General features: G+C 42.3%; 1 protein-coding gene across 1 annotated transcript; it reads left to right on the top strand.

The window, feature by feature from the left end:
- Positions 1–19,039: 19,039 nt before the first annotated feature.
- Positions 19,040–21,130, top strand: LOC139016694 (uncharacterized). Its single transcript, XM_070424954.1, is given in 2 exon segments — positions 19,040–19,441; positions 19,526–21,130. Coding segments are annotated over 2 exon segments (2,007 nt in total).
- Positions 21,131–21,434: the final 304 nt, after the last annotated feature.

Genomic DNA, 21,434 nt, shown 5'->3' with positions numbered 1-21,434 from the left:
CCAGGACCCTTTGGTCAATAGGCCAATGCTCTATCCACTGAGCCAAACTGACTAGGGCAAGAGGTACTATTTTGCATGGCTCAGCTTTTAAAATGGATCACTGCTAATATCAGCAGACAAAGGAAAGATTAAGCAAGGAGAGACATATGCTGAGAGCAAGTATGCCAGGAGGTTTAAGATATAGAATCAGGATAGATGTCCCCTCTGCACCAAGTCCCACATTTCCTGCCTCCATCCTCTCCCCCTAAAACCCACACAAACACCCATGTTGCTTTACCTGGAAAATCTGGGCCCTGCTCCCTTGTCTGACATTGAAGGCAATGCCAAGCAAACATATTGAGAAGGAAAGAAAAAGTGAGAGGAGGAGCTGTCCAAACTTGCTCAGGTAAGATACAGGCCCAATTTAACACCTAAAAAATCTACCTGTCTTTTGTTGGACTTATCCCAGACTTGGTGCTGGTAGAAGCTATTCTTGGTGGACAGCTTGACCCCTTCCGCATATACTCAGGCCCAGCAGAGACAACCACAGCCTGTAGATCATTTTATAGTTCCAAATATGTAGCCCAGGGTCAGTCACATGCAGATACAGTCATTGCCCTGCACCAGACTGCCTCCCAATAGGCCCCAGAGCCATCACCTGATGGTGAGCTTCAGACCACATCAGAGCATGACCCAATGAGCCCACAGGCAACACACCCAAAAAGATATATTGGTAGGCATCAGGTGCTGCTGGGACAAATTTTGCTTCATGGAGTCAGATCATACACTGTGGTTGATATTGACCTCATAGTCAACCAGTGTGAGAGTCAACGCAACCCATGGATCGGCCAACAACAATCAAGACTCAACTACAACAGGAGGGAAAACATATATACCATTTGGAACTTTCCTGAAACATGTAGCTCAGGTGATTATGTAGACTGTGTCATGGAGCCCCACCTACTATGTAAGACTGGGAGACATAGCAAATTTATCTAAAACACAGAAACATGCCCAGAGAGGCGGCCTAATAAGGGAGACAAACATTCCCCAAAGGAGAAAAAAATACAGGAGAAATCTCCAGAAAAACAATGAAATGAAATGGAGGTATTCCATCTTCCAGACACAGTGCTCAAGGAAGTTAGTGAGAACTTCAAAAAAGAGATAGCAAGCATAAAAAAGGACATACAACCACACACACACGCACACACACACACACACACGCATGCACACACACACAAAACAGTCAGAACTGAAGAATACAATATCGGTTTTAAAGAATACACTAGAAGGATTCAAAAGTAGATTAGATAAAACAAAGAATCAAACCAGCAATTTTGAAGACAAGGTAGAAGAGCAAAAAGGTGTACTTCTAAGATACTATGAAACGTAACAATATTCACATCATATGAAAACCAGAAGGGGAAAAGAGACAGCAGGAGCTTGAGAACATAATTTAAAGTATAATGAATGAAAACTTTCCTAACCTAGTGAAGGAAAATGTCACACAAGCCCAGGAAGTTCAGAGAGACCCAAAAAAGATGATACCCACACCAACACGCATCATCATTAAAATGGCAAAGGCGCCGAAACCGGTTTGGCTCGGTGGATAGAGCGTCGGCCTGCGGACTGAGGGGTCCCGGGTTCGATTCCGGTCAAGGGCATGTACCTGGGTTGCGGGCACATCCCCAGTGGGAGATGTGCAGGAGGCAGCTGATCGATGTTTCTCTCTCATCGATGTTTCTAACTCTCTATCTCTCTCCCTTCCTCTCTGTAAAAAATCAATAAAATATATTTAAAAAATAAAAAAATAAAAAAAATAATAAAATGGCAAAGGCTAGGGACAAAGAGAGAATCTTAGAAGCAGCAGGAGAAAGACAGTTTTGTACAAGTGAGCTCCCATAAAATTGACAGCTGATTTCTCAATAGAAACTTTCAAGGCCAGAAGAGATTGGAATGAAATATTCAAAGTCATGAAAAGTAAGAACCTACAACCAAGATTACCCTCCCAACAGAGATTATTGTTTAAAATGGAAGGAAAGATAAAAAGCATGCCAGACAAGAAAAACCTAAATGAGTTAAAAAGTCATCAAAAGAATTTCTATTAGAAGAAGAAAGAAAAGAAAGAGGAACAAAACTGAAAATAATAAAATGATGATAAATACATACTTATCTATAATAAATGTAAATTTATGAATTGCTCCAATCAAAGGACATAGGGGAGTTAAACAGATAAGAAAAAAACAATACACATATATATGCTGTCTACAAGGGACTCACAACAAAATGAAAGACACACAGAGACTGGGTGTAAAGGGATGGAAAAGGTATTTCATGAACATTTAAATAAAAAATAAAGAAGATGAAGTATCAGACAACATACAATTTTTTATTCTGAGGACTACCTTCAACACTCAGTTACTCCTAGTCATATCATCTTCAGGTCTTTCTTTTGCTTTACTGTCTGTGCTTTCACCTTATAGTACCTGGAGTCTGCTCTATGAGATCCTCCCCCACCTCCCGGGAGGATCTTGGAATTGAAGAAGAGTTAGTTTCTGTAGAAAGCTCCCTCATGCTCCATCTCCAGGATCTCTACCACAGCCACCAGCTCTGCCAGCTGCTCTCTCTGCTCCCCCTGAGTGGCCCAGTTTTTGCAGGCACAGTAACTTCTCCCATACTGCTGGAACAGGCTCGGAGGGCTGTATTTACTCCTTTTGGCTACATACTAATCAAAGGAAATGGCCCTTAAGCTCTCCTTGTCAGGATACCACATGCTCACGGATATTGCCCCAAAGACCTTCTTCACTTTCCTCACTGCGACTATGTCTTTCACTGCCAAGGACATGGTAGCACTGAAGTGTCTTGGTCACCAGGAACAGCATGTTGGGGTAGCAGTTTCTGATGTCCTTGTACATCTCTTGGTCTTAAAAATTAAAGATTTGGGGAATCTAAAAAATAAAACAAAACAAAAACATAAAACATCTAGAACAGTGGTTCTCAACCTTCCTAATGCCATGACCCTTTAATACAGTTCCTCATGTTGTGGTGTCCCCCAATTTCATTGTTACAAATTGAACATAATTAAAGCATAGTGATTAATCACAAAACTATATGTAATTATATATGTGTTTTCCGATGGTCTTTGGTGAACCCTGTGAAGGGGTAGTTTGATCTCCAAAGCGGTCGCGACCCACAGGTTGTGAACCGCTGATCTAGAAGAAAACAGGCTATAAAATCTCTGACATTTCTTTTAGAAATATTTTTTCTCATATATCTCCTCAGGCAAGAAAAATCAAAGGAGGGAAAATGGGACAAAATCAAACTCAGAAATATTTGCACAGCAAAGGAAACCATCAACAAAACAAAAAGATAACGTACTAAATGGGAGGAGGTATTTGCCAATGATACAACTGATAAGGGCTACTATCCAGTATTTATAAACAACTCATACATCTCAATAACCCAAAAATATTCCATTTAAAAATGGGCAAATAACTTGAATAGACAATTCTCCAAAGAGGACATATAGATGGCCAACAAACATAGGAAATCATGTTCATGTCACTAATCATCAGAGAAATGCAAATGAAAACCACAATTGGATATCATCTCACACCTATCAGAATGGCTATCATTATTAAATCAACAAAAAGCAAGTGATGGTGAAGATGTGGAGAAAAGGGAACTCTCTTGACTGCTGGTGTGAATGCACTTTGTGAATGTAGATTAGTGCAGCCACTATGGAAAACAATTTGGAGGGTCCTCAAAAAGTTGAAAATAAAACTGCCTTATGACCCAGTGATTCTATTTCTGGGTATATATATGAAGAAACCCAAAACACTAATTCAAAAGAATATATGTACTACAATGTTCATTGGAGCATAATTTACAGTAGCCCAGATATGGAAGCAATCCAATTGCCTATCAATAGATGAGTGGATAACAGCTGTGGTACTTATATACAGTGGAATATTACTCAGCCATAATAATGAATTAAATATTGCCATTTGAAGCATCATAAATGGACCTAGAGGGTATTATGCTAAATGAAATATCAGTCAGTGAAAGACAAATACCACATGATTTCACTTATATATGGAACCTAAAGACTAATATAAATAATAATAAAAAAGCACACCCACAGAAAGAGACTTGTTGATTCAATAGAAGAATGAATATTGCAAGAGAGGGATGGGGCTTGGCGGGACTGGCTGAAAAAGATGAAGGGTTTAAGAAGTACAGATTGGTAGTTATACAATATTCACAAAATGTAAAGTACAGCATAGGAAATATAGTTAATGATAGTGTAATAACTATGTATGGTGCTAGGTGGGCACTGAAAATATCAGGGAGAACACATTGCAAATTTTCTGATTGCCTAACCAATATGTTGTACAGCTGAAACCAATCCTATGTAATAAAGAAGTAATATGCAAATTGACCATCACTCCAACACACAAGATGGCCGCCCCCATGTGGTCAAAGATGGCCACCCCCATGTAGACACAAGATGGCTGCCACAAGATGGCCACCAGGGGAGGGCAGTTGGGGGTGATCAGGCCTGTAGGGGAGGACAGTTGTGGGGATCCAGGCCTGCAGAGGAGGGCAGTTGGGGGAGACCAGGCCTGTAGGGGAGCAGTTAGGGGCAATCAGGCCAGCAGGGGAGCAGTTTGGGGTCGATCAGTCTGGCAGGGGAGTGGTTAGGGAGCAATCAGGCAGGCAGGCAGTTGGAAGCCAGCAGTCCTGGATTGTGAGAGGGATGTCAGACTGCCCATTTAGGCCTGATCCCACCAGGAAAGTTGGGGGGGGGGGCAGCCCACTGGGATAGGGCTTAAACAGGCAGCCAGACAACCCTTGAGGGGTCCTAGATTGGAGAGGGTGCAGGCTAGGCTGAGGGATCACCCCCTTCCACGAATTTCATGCACCGGGCCTCTAGTACAAAATAATATCCAATGTAACCTGTAATAGAATGAGTGAAAAAAGAATTTAAACCACATACAAACACAAAATCATTCACAGGTTTTATATAGTACGGCATAGGGAATATAATTAATAGATGAGAGGATAAAAGCTGTGGCACATACTTAATGTAAAAACTAAATATGGTGCGTGGTGGGTACTTGAATTTTTGGGGGTATCACTTTGTAAACCATATCACTATCTTACCACTATACTATATACCTGAAATTAACATGAAATTATATTGAATATCAACTCTAATAGAAAAAATTTAAATTAAAGATATTTAGAATTTATATTGATTCTTGGAACTCAGACAATCTTGATGGAGACCAAGATTAACAGTAATTGATATAAATGTGAGGAGTCTGGCAGAAGGCTGACCAGGGCTCCTTTTGATATTCACAGGGTAAATATCTACATTTTATTACCTGCTGCTGATTCAATGGCCTAAAGCAAGCTCCCCCAAAACCTGACAATCTTACTGTTTGCTAAGCATTACCATTGATATGTCTGTTTGCCTTCCTAAAGGTAATTGTGTATTCTAGCTAATAAAAGCAGCTGGGAATGGAGCAATGGAGAGAACTTGACTTCTTTAGTTGGGTTGTCCTCTGGTTCCCCCGGTATAAAAAATAATATTTCACCTTGTGTATCATTTGCACGTCAGCCCTCTCTCCAAGTCTTTGAACCCGTGAAAGCCACGCTGGCCATGGACGGTAGCACAATCTGAAGAGTATTGGTAAAAAAACAACATTGAATTGAAAAACATATATTTCATAAATATTTCTTTTTAACCTAAAATCTACTTATATAGTAATGAATAAAAGAGCAGTGTTGAAAAGTTGAAAAGTGATGTGGAATTTTAAAATAAAGTGTGTCTCTCACAGACTAAAAAAAGTATATATGGTACCAATCTAACACAAACCAAGAAAATAGAAGAGAAGGAAACACTTCTCATTTTATTTTATTAGGCCAAACATGCCACAAAATCAAACCAGATGCAGACATCACAAAAAAAAGAACCATAGGCCAACATCCATAATGAAAAAAGACAAAAATCTTTTTTAAGATATTAGCAAATGAAACTAAACAATGTACATAAAAATACTTTATTATGACTAAGTTAGGTTAATCTTATCTGCTCAGTTTGTTTAACATTTCATAATAAACATTACTGACCATCAACAGATTGCAGAAAATATATAGTTATTTCAACCATTCCAGAAAAAACATTTGATAAAATATAAGAACTAGTCATAATTAAAACCTCTTAGCAAACTAAGAATAGAAAGGAACTTCTTCAACCTGATTCAGGACATCTAGGGGAAAACAAAACTATATCTACCATGATAATTAACAGTAACAGGCCAATTGTTTTAGATTTAATATTAGGCATCAGGCAAGAATGTCAGTTCTCACTACTTCTCCAATATTTTCTCAGAGACTCAAGCCATTACAAAGGGACAAGACAAAAAAAAACACAAAGTGTGGATAGAACAAAGTAAAACTGTTATAATTTGCAGATGACATGATCATGTATGTAGAAAATGTTAAGGACTATGAAAAAATTGGTAGATAAGAGAATTTACACAATTGCAAGATACAAGCTTAATATTCAACACATATATTTATTTTCTAGTAATGAACAATGGGGATGTTACATTTTAAAAATAATACAATTCAAAATAAAATGTTAAAAATAAATTTAATAAAAGATGCACAAAGCTGTACACTGACAATTGTGATAGGAAACCAACACCTAAGTAAATGCAATGTTTGTGGACTGAAGATTCAATATTTTTAAGGTGGTAATCCTCCCCTAATTGATCTATAATTCAGTAGAATCCCAAACAAAATCCTAACTGAATTTTTGAAAGAAATTGTTAAGCAGATTTTCCAATTTGCATGGAAAGGCAGAAGACATGGAATAACCAAAACAATTTTTTAAAAGAAAGAAATATGGAGGAATAAGAATACTTGTTATCAAGACTTACCATAAAGACATATTAATCTAGATCAGTGGTCCTGAACCTTCTGGCCCTTTAAGTACAATTCCTCTTTTTGTGACCCAACCATAAAATTATTTTTGTTGCTACTTCATAACTGTAATGTTGCTACTGGTATGTATAGTAATGTAAATATCTGATATGCAGGATAGTCTTAGGAGACCCCTGTGAAAGGGTCGTTCGAGCGCCAAAGGGGTCATGACCCACAGGTTGAGAACCGCTGATCTAGATAATGCTGTAGAGGTATAAGAATAATGCAGAGATCAATGGAAAAGAATAGAGGATCAAGAAACAGATCCATATTTAAATCATCAATTGATTTTCAATCAAGATGTCAAAGCAATATAACTAAGAAAAAAACGTTCATTCATGAAACTGTGTTGAAATAGCAAGATATCTGTGAGAAAAATAATAAGCCCGAATCCTTAGCTCATATCACACATACACAAAATAAATAAATTAAAAAAATGGACTTATACCTAAATGTAAAAACTAACATAATTCCACTTCCAGGAAAGTATGTATAAAAGAAAATCTTTGTGAAACAGTGTTAAACAAAGATTCCTTAATTAGGACAAAAAAGTACAATACGTAAATGAAAAAGCTAAAAAAACAGACATCAAAATTTTTCTCTTTTAAAGATTCACTTATGAAAATACAATACATAAATGAAAAAGCTAAAAAAACAGACATCCGTCCTTCCTTGTCTCTTTCAAAGCGGCCTCCATTGCTGGTGATGATTTGTTCCACAGCTGTGTCTGCTAGCAGCACGTGGTCTGCGCCTTCGGAATATTTCACAGGCTGAGTCACCAAGTACAGTCCAGGTCCCACCACTGCTGTCTCAGGAAACAGGTTTTCAAATAGGGTTCCAAGTCAGCCCCTCCCATGCAGGATCGCCTTCCTTCCAAGCCACCCACCAAACACACAGCTCCCAATGCAGCCTACAGTGGGATCAGCAGGTACCTAACCGTGAACATAAACAAAAGGCTGCCCCTGACTGGAACCTTTTAAATAGGACTGTAAATGGTGTGCTCTAAAGATCTCTGTGAACTTGAGGTGGCAAGTCACCAGTCTGACATTTAGCAGAAATGCTGCTCTAAACCCCAAGGTAATCATTCTATGCCCATTCTGCGCAGGGAGGGATACAAAGGTAAACAGGCCACAAGGACCCCTTGCCCCCAACAAGCCCCCAGTCGAATCAAGGAAACACACATATACTGAAGTAATTATTCCAGCCCCACCTGTTCCACAAGCAAGTCTGAATTCCTTAAAGAAATTCACTATTTTTTCCCTTTTCCATGTCTCACAGATGTCTGGCTGAGTATACAGCTTTTTTCAAATTATATTTCACTTCCGGATTCTGTTAGAGATAGAGAGATAGCCCATCACTTGCCTCAACTTTGTACCTTAATGGGTTGTCAGCAAGGTCCAAGAGGACCTGCTAATCTGAAGCAGGAGGAAGTGGGATCAAAACACGCTACAAAAAAAACACAAAAAAACAAACAAACAAACCAAAAAACAGGCTACATAATGCCCAGACAGTGTGGCTCAGTGTTTGAACATCCACCTATGAACTAGGAGGTCAGGGTTCGATTCCTACTAAGGGCACATGCCCAGATTTTGGGCTCGATCCCCAGTAAGGGGAATGCAGGAGGCAGCCAATCAGTGATTCTCTCTCAGCACTGATGTTTATATCTCTCTCTCCCTCTCCCTTACTCTCTACAACAAGCAAAAAACATGTTAAAAACAAACAAACAAACAAACAAACAAAAAAACAGACATCAAACTTTTGCTCTTTTAGAGATACAATTAAGAAAATGCAAAAGCAAGCCAGGGAGAAAATATTTGCAAAACATATCTGACATATGCATCTGTCCAGAATATAGAGAAAATTCATTAAAAATATCCTATGTAATGAAAGGCTAATATGCAAATTGTTCCCTCAACCAGGAGTTCGACCAGGGGCGGGGCCAGCTGACCAACCATCGATGTCCCCCCCTGCTGGCCCTGCCCCCAATAAGCCCTTCAGCCCTATCTGGGGTAGGGCTGGCCTTCCAACTGCCCATGACCCCTCTCCCCAGCCAGCCCAGCCCAATCGGCCCCAATAGGGGTGGGTTGGCCAGACCCCACCCAAGCACAAATTTGTCACTGGGCCTCTGGAAATATAATAATGATGACGATGGTTATGATAATTATAAAACACAACTAACCCAATATAAAATGGTAAAAATATTTTAATGAAAAGAAGAATATAAATGACCAATAAGCACATTAATGCTCAGCTTTTCTAATCTTTTGTGAAATGCACATTAAAATCATAAGAAGCTACCACTACACACCCATTAAGACAACTGAAGTTAAAAACACTGACAAGACCAATGTTGGCAAGGACGTGCTCTCCTAGATTACAAACAAGCATAGAAAAAGCTACCAAGATGGGAGCATAGGTAAATTCAGATACTCACTGCTTCCCACAACACATAAAAATTACAACTAAAATACAAAACATCCACCATTTAGAATTGCCTGAAAGCTGGCTAAATGGAAGTCCTTCAACTGGAGAAGTAAAGAGGAAAGCACCTTGAGACTGATGGAGGGGTGGAGCTGGGCTGGTCCAACAACCATGAGGGCCGTTTTTTTTTAATCTGGAGAGATATTTCCACTGCAAAGCCTCCCTTCTCCCACCCCTACCTCAGGTGAAGAGCAACAGGTCCCAGTCCAAACCAGACACTCAGCCCAGGGTTCCAAAGCTGGGAAGAGAAATTCCTGTAATTTGGGGCTGTATAAACTGGCAGGGATTGTGATAAGTGTTATGGAGGCTGCTGGAGACACAGATGTTGCTTTTAAAGGGCCAGTGCCCAAACTTTCTCTGAATCAATCCCTCAGGCTTCAGATTTTGCTAAAGTCTCTGAAACAAGCAGCATCTGGCATCAGAATGCCCCACACCTTCAACAAAAGGCCTAAGAATCAGCACTAGCACCTTACTTAACTATGTAATGACCTCACCTGGGTACTTCACAAGTCCAATACTGGTAGCAGCCATCTACAAACTTCTTTATAGTGCCTGTTGGATGGCTCCAGAGCCAGTGCACCTGGTGGAGAGCTTCAGATCATAAACGATTACAACTCTATACATCCATTAGCAACACACCCAAGGGGCAGACTCAGTGAGCATAAAAGCCCCACTGAAGCAAAATCTGTTCTATAGGGGTGTTCCCTGCACAGTGTTTCTTTCACTGTAGTCACAGCTGGTCCTCAGAGGAAATTGGCTTGGAGGTTATTTTCTCCCAATTACACCAACAACAATCAAGGTTCACCTATAAGACTTTGCACACAGCCCACACAAAGGCACACCTAAGGCGCCCAATTCAGGTGACTGCGGAGCCTGAACCACTGGGCCCCACAAGACACCTACTATATAAGGTCATTCTACAAATTCCAAGAGACATAGAAGCTCTACCTAATACATAAAAATAAACACAGGGAAGCAGCCAAAATATGGAAACAAATAAACATGTCACAAATGAAAGAAATGGAAGCAAGCAAAGCACTGAATACAGAGTTCAAAACCATGGTTATAAGGTTAATCAAGGATCTTAATGAGAGCTTCAAGGGACTGAAAGAGAGCATCAAGGGATGTATTGAGGCTTTCACGGATCATAGTGAGAATGGCAAACACATGAAAAAGGACCAGTCAGAAATTAAGCTTACACTAGTAGAACTAAAGGATAATTCACAGGGTTTCAATAATAGAGGATTCCAAGAATCAAATCAGCAATTTGTAATATGAGGAAGCAAAAAACACCCAAACAGAAGAGCATAAAGAAAAAAAATTAAAAAATATGAAGACAGTCTAAGGAACCATGGGGACAACTTCAAGCACACCAACATTCACATCAAAGGGGGGGGGGGCGGAGAAGGAAAAGCGATAGAGCAATATACTTAAAACCTATTTGAAGATAATAACAGAAAACTACCTGGTGAAAGAAATGATCTTACAAGTCCAGGAAGCACAGAGAGTCCCAAACAAGAGGACCCCAAAGAGGCCCACACCAAGACACATCATAATTAAAATGCCAAAGTTTAGAGATAGAGAGAATCTTAAAAGTAGCAAGATAAAAAAATTAGTTACCTACAAGAGACCACACATACAACTGCCAGCTGATTTCTCAGAAACTTTTCAGGCCAGAAGTGAGTGGCAAGAAATATTCAAATTGTTGAATATCAGGGACCTACAACCAAGATTATTCTACCTAGCAAAGCTATCATTTAGAGTTGAAGGTCAGATAAAGAGCTTCACAGACAAGGAGTTCATCACCACTAAACCAGTATTACATAAAATGTTGAAGCGTATTCTTTAAGATGAGGAAAAACAAAAATATAAAAAAATATGAACATTAAAATGACAATAAATACATATCTATTAACAATTTAGTCTATGAATCAAAATAAATGAACAAGAAATTTATGAACATAATAAACAGATGAATAAAATAGAATCTGAAGCATGGACATATGGAACAGATTTAGGAATCTCAAAGGAAGGGAGGAGGGGGACCAGGAAGAGATTAACTAAAGATCTTACATGCAAATATGCATTACGTATGGACACACACAATAAGGTGGTGGAGACCTGGGGTAGGGCAGTAACCAGGTGAAAGGGGGCCAATGGGGGCAAAAAAGGGAACATCTGTAATATCTCAACAACAAAGATTTTATAAAAGAAAAAAATATATAAAGCTACCACATTTTGTGTGGGGGAAAAAAATACATTATCTCATAAAATTAAACATGCAAACCAGCTATCCCATTTCTAGGGATTTTCTTAAGAGAAATAAAAACATAGACTTGTATATGAATGTCACCTAATTATAATATTCATAATAGCTCACATGGGAAGCACTCAAATGTTCTTCAATTGGTGAATGAATAAAAAATTCTGCTATAACCATATCGTTGTGTGTTAAATTGTGCCCCCAAAAAGATATGTTAAATTTTTAACACCTGAAACCTCAGAATGTGTTCTTACTTAAAAAGTAGAGGCCCCTTGCACGAAGAGATTTGTGCAATAGGCCTTCCTTCCCCTGGCTGCCAGCACCAGTTTTCCTCCGACACCCGGGACCCAGGCCTTTGCTCTGGCTGCAGCAGAGAAGCCAAGCCTCTTCACTCTTCATTCTTCAATCTTCAGTCTTCAGTCTTTAATCATCAGTCTTCAGTTTTCAGTCTTTAGTCTTTGCTCAGGCTGGAGGCTTCAATCTTCGCTCTGCGGCATATGGAAATTAACCTGCCATCTTTGTTTGGCTAATTTACATACTCACTCCTGAATGGCTGATGGGTGTAGCGGAGTGACAACAAATTTGCATGTTTCTCTTTTATTAGTGTAGACTACAGGCCCGGTGCACAAAAATTTGTGCACTCCGGCGGGAGGGGGAGTCCCTCAGCCTGGCCTGTGCCCTCTTGCAGTCTGGGACCCCTCGGGAGATAACGACCTGCTGGCTTAGGCCTGCTCCCGGGTGGCAGATGGCAGGCCCAATCCCTAGGTGCAGCCCCTGGTCGGGCTCAGAGCAGGGCCGATTGGGGAGTTGGGGCACTGCCCCCTGTCATGCACAGGGCAGGGCGGATCGGGAGATTGTGATTCCACCCTCAGTCACACTCAGGGTAGGGCCGATTGGGGGGTTGGGGTGCCACACCCTGTCACACACAGAGCAGTAGGGTGATCAGGGGATTGGGGAGCTCCCCCCTATCAGGCACAGAGCAGGGCTGTTCAGGGGGTTGGGCCGCCTTCCCCTGTCACAAACAGAGCAGGGTGGATAGGGAGGTTGTGGCCACACCCCCTGTCACACACAGAGCCGAAGGGCGATCAGGGGGTTTGGGCACTACCCCCTGTCATGCTGATCCGGGTGCCAGGAGGCCTTGCTGCTCCCCTGATCCCGGTGCTGGGAGGCATATTACTATATAGGATAGAGGCCTGGTGCATGGGTGGGGACCAGCTGGTTTGCCCTGAAGGGTGTCCTGAATCAGGGTGGGGGTCCCCACTGGGGTGCCTGGCCAGTCTGGGTGAGGGGCTGATGACTGTTTGCAGCTAGTCACACACCCTTCAGGGTGGGGGTCCCCACTGGGGTGCCTGGCCAGTCTGGGTGAGGGGCTTAGGGCTGTTTTCAGGCTGGCGGGTGACTGTAGCTCCCAACTGCTCCTTTTTTTCTTTTTCTTTTTTTATTCTGGGCCAGCTTTAGCTTTGGCTCCAGCTCTGAGGCCTCTGCTGCTGAAAGCAGGTATCTGGTTTGTTTGGGTTCTATTATAATCGAAACACTGTATCAACTCCAACTCTGAGATCCCGGCTGGCTGAAAGTGAGTTTCTGGGGTTTTGTTTAGCTTTTATATTTGTTACAATGTTTCAAACTGCAAGCTCAGAGGCCAGCAAGGCAGGCGGGGAACGTTGGAGTCCTCCGTCACCAAAGCAAGCAAGCCTCATGTTCGCTTCCAGCTGCCTGGCTGCCGGCCGCCATCTTGGCTGGCAGTTAATTTGCATATCGCCCTGATTAGCCAATGGGAAGGGTAGCGGACGTATGGCTAATTACCATGTTTCTCTTTCATTAGATAGGATAGGACCTTTGGAGATATAATTTGTTAAAATGAGGTCATGCTGGAGCTGGGGGGTCCCTTAATCTACAATGATTCGTGTCCATACAAGAAGAGAATGCCACATGATAATGGTGGGAGAAACCTGAGTGATGAGTCAGAAGGCAGTGAGCACCAAGGATACTGGCAACACCAGAAGATAAAAAAAAATGTAAGAAGCTAAGATTAAATTCTCTCCTAGAGCCCATGGTGATGGCATGGCCCAGAAGACAACTTGACTTCAGACTTCTAGCCTCCAGAACTGTGAGAGAATAATTTTCTGTTGTTCTAAGTCACCCAATTTGTGGTAGTTTGTTACAGCAGCCCTAAGTTACCAATACACATACTATGGACTTCCAGTCAGCAATGAAAGAGAACAAAAAGACATACATGCCACAGCATGGTTGAATCTTAACAAAAATGCTAAGTGAAACTCACCAAGTACAAATGCCTGCTTCTTCTACATTACAATAGTATGAAATTCTAGAAAAGGCACAACTATAGTGAGGGTTATTTGTTCATTTTTCACAGAAATAGGACAAATAATGCTCACACTTGTATAGAAACACAAAAGACCTCTAGTTACCAAAGAAATCTTGAGAAAGAACAAAGTTGGAGGCATCATGCATGATTTTAAACTTTATTACAAAACAACAGTAATTAAAACAGTATGACACAGCATAGAGTCAGATACATAGATCTTTGGAAAAAATAGCCCAAAATAAACCTATGCATGTATGGTCAATTAATCTATGACAAAGGAGCCAAGAATATACAATTGGAAAACAACAGTCTCTTCAATAACAGATGTTGGGAGAACTGAACAGTCACATGGAAAAGAATAGAAGTTCTCCACTGTGTTACACCAGGTACAAAAATTAAGTCAAAATGAATTAAAGACTTGAAAAACATAGACCTGACCATGAAACCTCTAGACAAAAATATAGGTGGTAAACTCCTTACTCAGGTCTTTGAATCTGACACCAAAAGCAAAAATAAACAAGTATGACTACAACAAACTAACAGCTTCCACAGAGAAAAGGAAATTATCAACAAAATGAAAAGGCACCATACTGAATGGGGGAAAATATTTACAATATCCAAGCTCTGTAAAGAACTCATGCAACTCAATTGCAAAAAACACGCAAACAATTTGATTTTAAAAATAGGGAGACAATCTGAATAGACATTTTCCAAAGAAGACATACAGATGTCTAACACGTACATGAAAAGATGCTCAACATTACTAGTCATCAGGCAAGTGAAAATCAAAACCACAATTAGATATTGCCTCTACCTGTCAGACAGGCTATGATCACAATGACAAAAAGAACAAGTGTTGGTGAGGATGTGAAGAAAAGAGAACCCTTAAAAGATTCCCACTGTTAGTGGGAATCTAAATTGGTGCAGCCACTGTGGAAAATAGTATGGAGACACCTCAAAAAATTAAAAATAGAGTTATCATATGATCCAGCAATTCAACTACTGTATATTCAGCTGAAGAAAACAAAAACACTAACTTAAAAAGATATCTTAACTCCCATGTTTGTTACAGCATTATTTAAAATAGCCAAAAGATAGAAACAACCTTCGTCCATTTATGGATGAATGGATAAAGAAATTGGTATTGTTCTGCCATAAAAATAATATCTTGCCAATTTGCAACAATATGGATGGACCTGAAGGAAATTTGCTAAGTGAAATGTCAAACACAGAAACACAAATACTGTATGATCTCACTTAAATGTGGAATCTAAAACAAATAAAAAATAAAAGTAAGAAAGGAAACTCAGTTCTAGCTGGTTTGACTCAGTGATTGATGTGTTGGCTCATCAATTGACAGGTCCTGAGTTCGAATCCAGTCAAGGGCACGTACCTTGGTTGCAGGCTGCAGTCCTGGCCCTAGACCGGGAATGTGTGGGAGGTAACCAATCAATGTGTCTCTCTCACATTGATGTTTCTCTCTCTGTGTCTCTGCCCCCTTCCATTCTCTCTAAAAATAAATGGAAGAATATACTCAGGTGAGGATTAACAACAACTACAACAACAAAAATAACAAGCTCATAGAACCAGATAATGTTTTGGTGGTTGCCAGAGGTGAGGTTAAGAGAAATGGTTGAAAGGGATCAAAAGGTAAAAATTAAAATAAAATAAAATATAAAATGAACACACATGTCAAAATATATACACATATGTAAGCTAATTGAAAATGCCAAGACTTGTGGGAAATATGTTCACCAAACTGATTATTGAATCTACTAAAGAATGTATTGAATTTTATTTTATGTAAATTAAAATTTAATAAAGCTAGGAAATTGCAGCCATTTAGGTACAATTGGTTGTAACTAGGATAGTCAGTTGTGGTAGATTGATTGTAAAATGGGCAAAAAATTGTTACTCTACCTCCTGTTGGAGCCCTTTTACAATATGAATTTGTATCTGTTCTTATCTATTTCTGCACCTATTTTTTTTAATGTATTGATTTTTTTTAGAATGAGGGAGAAACCAATTTGTTGTTCCACTTATTTATGCATTCATCAGTGGCTTCCATATGTGCCCTGACCTGAGATTGAACCCACAACCTTGGGTAGAAAAATGTTGTTCTAACCAAATGAGCTGCTCCACCATGGGTATTTCTGAACCTCTGGAAGCCAAAACCTCAAAGACTTTTCAGTTTTGTTCTGGACAATTTCCGGTGTTGTAAACATTTCCTGTTTTCTTAACAATTTGACACTCTTTTCTAACTCATGTCTTATCTTCTCATGCATATAAAAATATCTATACCACTTTACTAGAAATTAAATGGTAAGGAGACCAGAGGACTATTTTCACATACATCACACCACAGTCCCCAGGAAGTCTGTGGTCTACCACTGATGTTAGCCCTTTCTCAGAATCTCCTCCCATACTTGGGAGTGTGAGCATTATTGACAAGAGGTTTCACCTGTTTCTGCAAGGCAGACAGGGATGACCTGGGCCGTACTGTCCATACTCAACACAATCTCTCTGTAGTTGAGGTGACCATAGGTGTTGACTGAAGCACACCCTAGATTGCACTCCAGAAATTTCAGCTACAATGCAATGGGACACCTGGGCTGACAGAAGGAATGAGCTGACGATGTAATTATGAGACAGCTGATTCTATGATCCCATCCCCTCCCCCCAGTGGAAAATGTCTGCATTCTGACATAACAGCCTCTCTTGCCCTGTCTCCTCAGGGAAAGCCTGCAGTCACAACCCTTGCTTCCAGGTAGTTCCTCTAACAATTTATTCTCAATATCAAAGGCAATAAGGGAGAATTTCCATTTGAAAGAGAAAGAGAAGAGACAAAGATAACAGAAAACATTTACCCTAAAGGAAAACATTGACTCAGGAAAGAAAAACAGGGAAAAACTAACCAAACAATTAAAAATAAACTCTTTCAGGTATGTAGGTTATTAACCATCCCACTGAAGTTGAGTAAAAATACTGAAAAATGCTACATATATATATTTTAATGCATACATGGGAAGGCAATAAAATGAGCTTTCTCAGCTGCAGAGCAAAGTGAACTTGGAAACTCAGAGGCACAGGTGAAGTGTAGCAGCTGGCTGTCCCTCTGAGGGTACTTTACCAAATGTGGAGGACTTAAACTTTGCTCCTTGAAGCCACACTGACAGGAGTCAAGGCCAGGGTCAATTCAAAAGGGGTTTCAAGGGAAACTTTACCATAAACCCCAAAGGACTACCCACTCAATAATGTCAGTGACTTCTTACTGGTGAGTGGAGGACAGGTTTGAAAAGAAAAGGCCAGAATCCAATTAAACAGGCAAAAGGTGCTTTTGGAGAAAACAGAGAATACCCGAGAAAATATTTAAAGGAGTAATGGTTGAGTGTTTTTCTGAACTGAAACACACCAGTCCACAAATTCAAAACATCTAATAAATCCCAAAGAAGATAATTAAGAAGGAATTCTCACTTCAACACATAAGAGTGAAACTATAGGGCATCAGAGCAAAGAGAAGATCTTAAAAGCAGGCTGAAAATGGGCACCTTCCATGAGGAGATGTTGGAACTTCACTGATTTTTTATTAGTAACAAAGGAAGCCAGAGAACAGGGCAAGCAGATTTGCAATGTGCCGAGAGAAACTAACAGTAAACTGAAAGCTCTATACTCAGGGAATTAGCTGTCAGAAATAAGGGCGAAACAAGCACATTGCAGACAACAAAGCTGAGACTTCTGGCCATCAGCACAACCTCATTAAAGGAATTTCTAAAGAATGTATCTGAGACAAGTGGAAAGTAATCCCAGGTAGTAAATCAGAGGTTAAAAAAGATTAAATCTAAACTAACTGAAACAGTACAAAATAATAGAAAATAGGATTTAAAAAGGAAAAAACTAAATGGTGAGAGGCGCCAACATAATCAGGAGGGTCAGAAGGGACAGACGGAGCAAACGGCACCAGGGTAATTAGGAAAGGTCAGAAGGGGCAGATGAAACAAACAACTTTTATGGGGGATAGCTACAGCCAGGGAGGTTACGGGAGATGGCTGCAGCCCGGGAGGGGACTGAAGAACAAACACCTAATAAGAAACCAGACAGGCATTAACTCACTTAGAAAGCCAGATCATTAATGAAAAATTCCAAACTACATTCCCTCCCCGCCAAAAGCAGATAGGTATGTTGACACGACGCTAGATCTCCAATGGAATGACCCCAGGTTACTTGCCCTGTTTGCTGAAAGGTATATAACCTATGTTTAAACTCTTGGTCGGGGCTGACAGCCGCTGCTCTGCTGCGTTCAGAGTAAGCTAAGCTGTGAGCCCCAACATGTTGGAAGCTGAATAAACCCTTTGCCTTTTGCATGAGAAGCGTCTCTTGGTTCTTTGTGACAGCGGCTTGCATCCAGGACTTTACATTTGGAGGTTCCACCGAGATACCGGCGGGGGTGAGAGGGACCCCTTGTTTAGGGCTGGAGGCTCTCCCCCAGCGGGGAGGAGAGGGACCCCCTATTTAAGGCAGGAGGCTCTCCCCCACTTGTCGCCGGGCACGCAGCGAGGTATTTGTTGCAGCCGCCTCTGGGTTCCAACAGACGCTTCTTGGGGTAAGTGACGGCGCCTTTCTGAATAGCAATCGCTTAGATATTGGAAACACAAATTTAGTTAGAGCTGGCAAATCTGTTTGGTCGGGTGGCTGTCGGGGAGGGGCGTGAGCCTCCCCCGACTGCGACAGACAGACGTGTCGGGAGGTCGCAGGCCACAACCCCAGGGGACGCCCTGGTGGAGTCTAGAGAGGACCAGGGACGCCTGGTGGACTCCTGTCTGTTCCGTCGGTTAGGTACGGATTCTGATTCTGGGTCTGTAGTTCTGTTGCCAGCTAGATCAATTGGTTCTGTAAATCCTTCTTTTTGGATCCTTCGATTTTTGTCTCGACGCGTTGTGTCTGTCCTTGTCCTTTGTTCCTTGTTTTTTGTCATTGGTGTGTGTGTGTTCGAAGTCATGGGCCAGTCTGCCTCTACTCCCTTGTCTCTGACCCTGGATCGCTGGTCAGAAGTCAAGGGACGAGCTAAAAACCTATCTCTTGTTGTCAAAAAGGGTAAATGGCAGACTTTTTGTTCATCCGAGTGGCCCGCCTTTAATGTCGGATGGCCCCCGGAGGGGTCTTTCCATCTGCCTCTCATCAGGGAGGTAAGGAGACAGGTATTTCAGCCTGGCCGACACGGGCATTCAGATCAGGAGCCTTACATCCTGGTCTGGCAGGACTTATGTGAGAACCCTCCGGCGTGGGTCAAGCCTTTCTTACCCCCTGGTTCTCTCCCTAGGTCTTCGGTCTCTGTCTCTGAGCCAGCAATCCTCCCTGTGAAGCCGGCTCTCCCCTCTCCTCCCCCCTCTGTTCCTCCGGTCCTCCCGGACTCACAGCCTGATCTTATTCTCCTAGATTTCCCACCACCTTATGCTTCGCCTTTGCAGCCTCCGGCGGCCGAGGCACTGCAGCGGCCCGACCAAGTGCCTTCTCCGGCGCCAGGTCCAGCCCCCCTGCCAGCGTCCCCAACGGTGGCCTCCCCAGATTCCACCCTCGAGGTTTCCCTGCTGCCACCGGGCGACGGGCCAGCACAGCGGACTAGGAGCCGGCGCCAGCCGGATGAAGGACCTGTGGCCACTACTCTGCCGTTACGCCCTTACGGGCCTATGGTGGAAAATGGGAACGGGGGGGAGATGCCGGCCCTCCAGTATTGGCCATTCTCCTCCTCTAATTTATATAATTGGAAAAATAATAACCCTCCTTTCTCTAAAGACCCCACTCGGTTAACAGGTCTCGTGGAGTCCCTTATATTTTCTCATCAACCAACCTGGGATGATTGTCAACAACTTCTGGGGACCCTCTTCACTACAGAGGAAAGAGACCGGATCCTGTTAGAGGCTCGAAAGAACGTTCCGGGACGAGACGGGCGTCCGACACAGCTACAGAATATTATTGATGACACCTTCCCACTGGCTCGCCCCGACTGGGACCCTAATACTCCGGAAGGTAGGAAGCATCTGTCCTCCTATCGCCAGGCTCTCGTGGCGGGTCTCCGGGCAGCTTCTAGGCGGCCCACCAATTTGGCTAAGGTAAGGGAGGTCGTCCAGGGTTCTGATGAATCTCCTACAGTCTTTTTAGAGAGGTTAATGGAAGCCTATCGGAGGTTTACTCCCTTCGATCCGGAGTCGGAGGGCCAGAGGGCTTCAGTAGCCATGGCTTTCATTGGCCAATCCGCTGCAAATATAAAGCGGAAACTGCAGCGCCTTGATGGGCTGCAGGACCTCACTCTTAGAGACTTAGTTAAAGAAGCAGATAAAGTTTTTCATAAAAGAGAAACGGAGGAGGAGAAAGAGGAACGTAGGGAAAGGGAGAGAGAGGAAAGAGAGAATGCCAGGAATAAAAAGAGAGATAAAACATTGACTAAAATCCTGGCCGCAGCAGTCGGTAACAATAAAGAGGGAGACAGGAAGGGAGGCAGGGCTGGGCCACGGCCGCGACCAAAATTGGACCCGGATCAGTGTGCCCATTGCAAGGAGTATGGGCATTGGAAGAAAAACTACCCAAAGAGACCCAGGAAGGGCCTACAGGCTAAACCGCCCACCTTGCTGGCCCTGGATGAAGACTAGGGGCGACGGGGCTCGGACCCCCTCCCCGAGCTCAGGGTAAAGTTTGATGTGGAGGAGACTCCTATTGATTTTGAGGTGGACACCGGAGCTGTTTACTCGGCATTACAAGCACCACTGGGGCCGCTGTCAACTAAGCGGTCCCTAGTAAGGGGTGCCAACGGTAGCCGATACCGAGCCTGGACCACCAAAAGAACTCTAGACTTAGGAAGGGGAAAGGTCCATCACTCCTTCCTGGTGATACCTGACTGCCCAGCTCCCCTCATGGGGAGAGATCTGCTTACCAAATTAAAAGCCCGCATCACTTTCAACCCCGAAGGGCCCAGAGTAGAGTTCTTGAGCCCCTTAGTCCAGCAACCAGTAGTAACAGCTCTAACAATGTCTATGGAGGATGAATACCGCCTGTATGACTCCCCGGTAAAGGAACAGGATGTAACAAGGTAGCTAGACAAATATCCGGATGCCTGGGCAGAGAAGGCCGGATTAGAGCTGGCGAGAAATCAACCTCCGGTAGTAGTTGCCTTAAAAGCCTCTGCAGTTCCAATTCGGGTGAGGCAGTATCCCATGAGTAAGAAGGCTCAGGAAGGAATCAGGCCACATATTCTAAAGCTACTGCAGGGAGGCGTCCTGAAGCCCTGTCAGTCAGCTTGGAACACACCACTCCTTCCCGTCAAGAAACCGGGGACCGGGGATTACCGACCAGTGCAAGATCTACAAGAGGTTAACAGCAGGGTACAGGACATACATC

Source organism: Myotis yumanensis, unplaced genomic scaffold, assembly GCF_028538775.1.
Source record: "Myotis yumanensis isolate MYYU_CA2020_CCGP unplaced genomic scaffold, mMyoYum1.0.hap1 SCAF_9, whole genome shotgun sequence".
Classification (NCBI taxonomy): domain Eukaryota; kingdom Metazoa; phylum Chordata; class Mammalia; order Chiroptera; family Vespertilionidae; genus Myotis; species Myotis yumanensis.
Note: the sequence above shows the minus strand (reverse complement) of the source record. Positions and strands in the feature narration are given on the sequence as shown.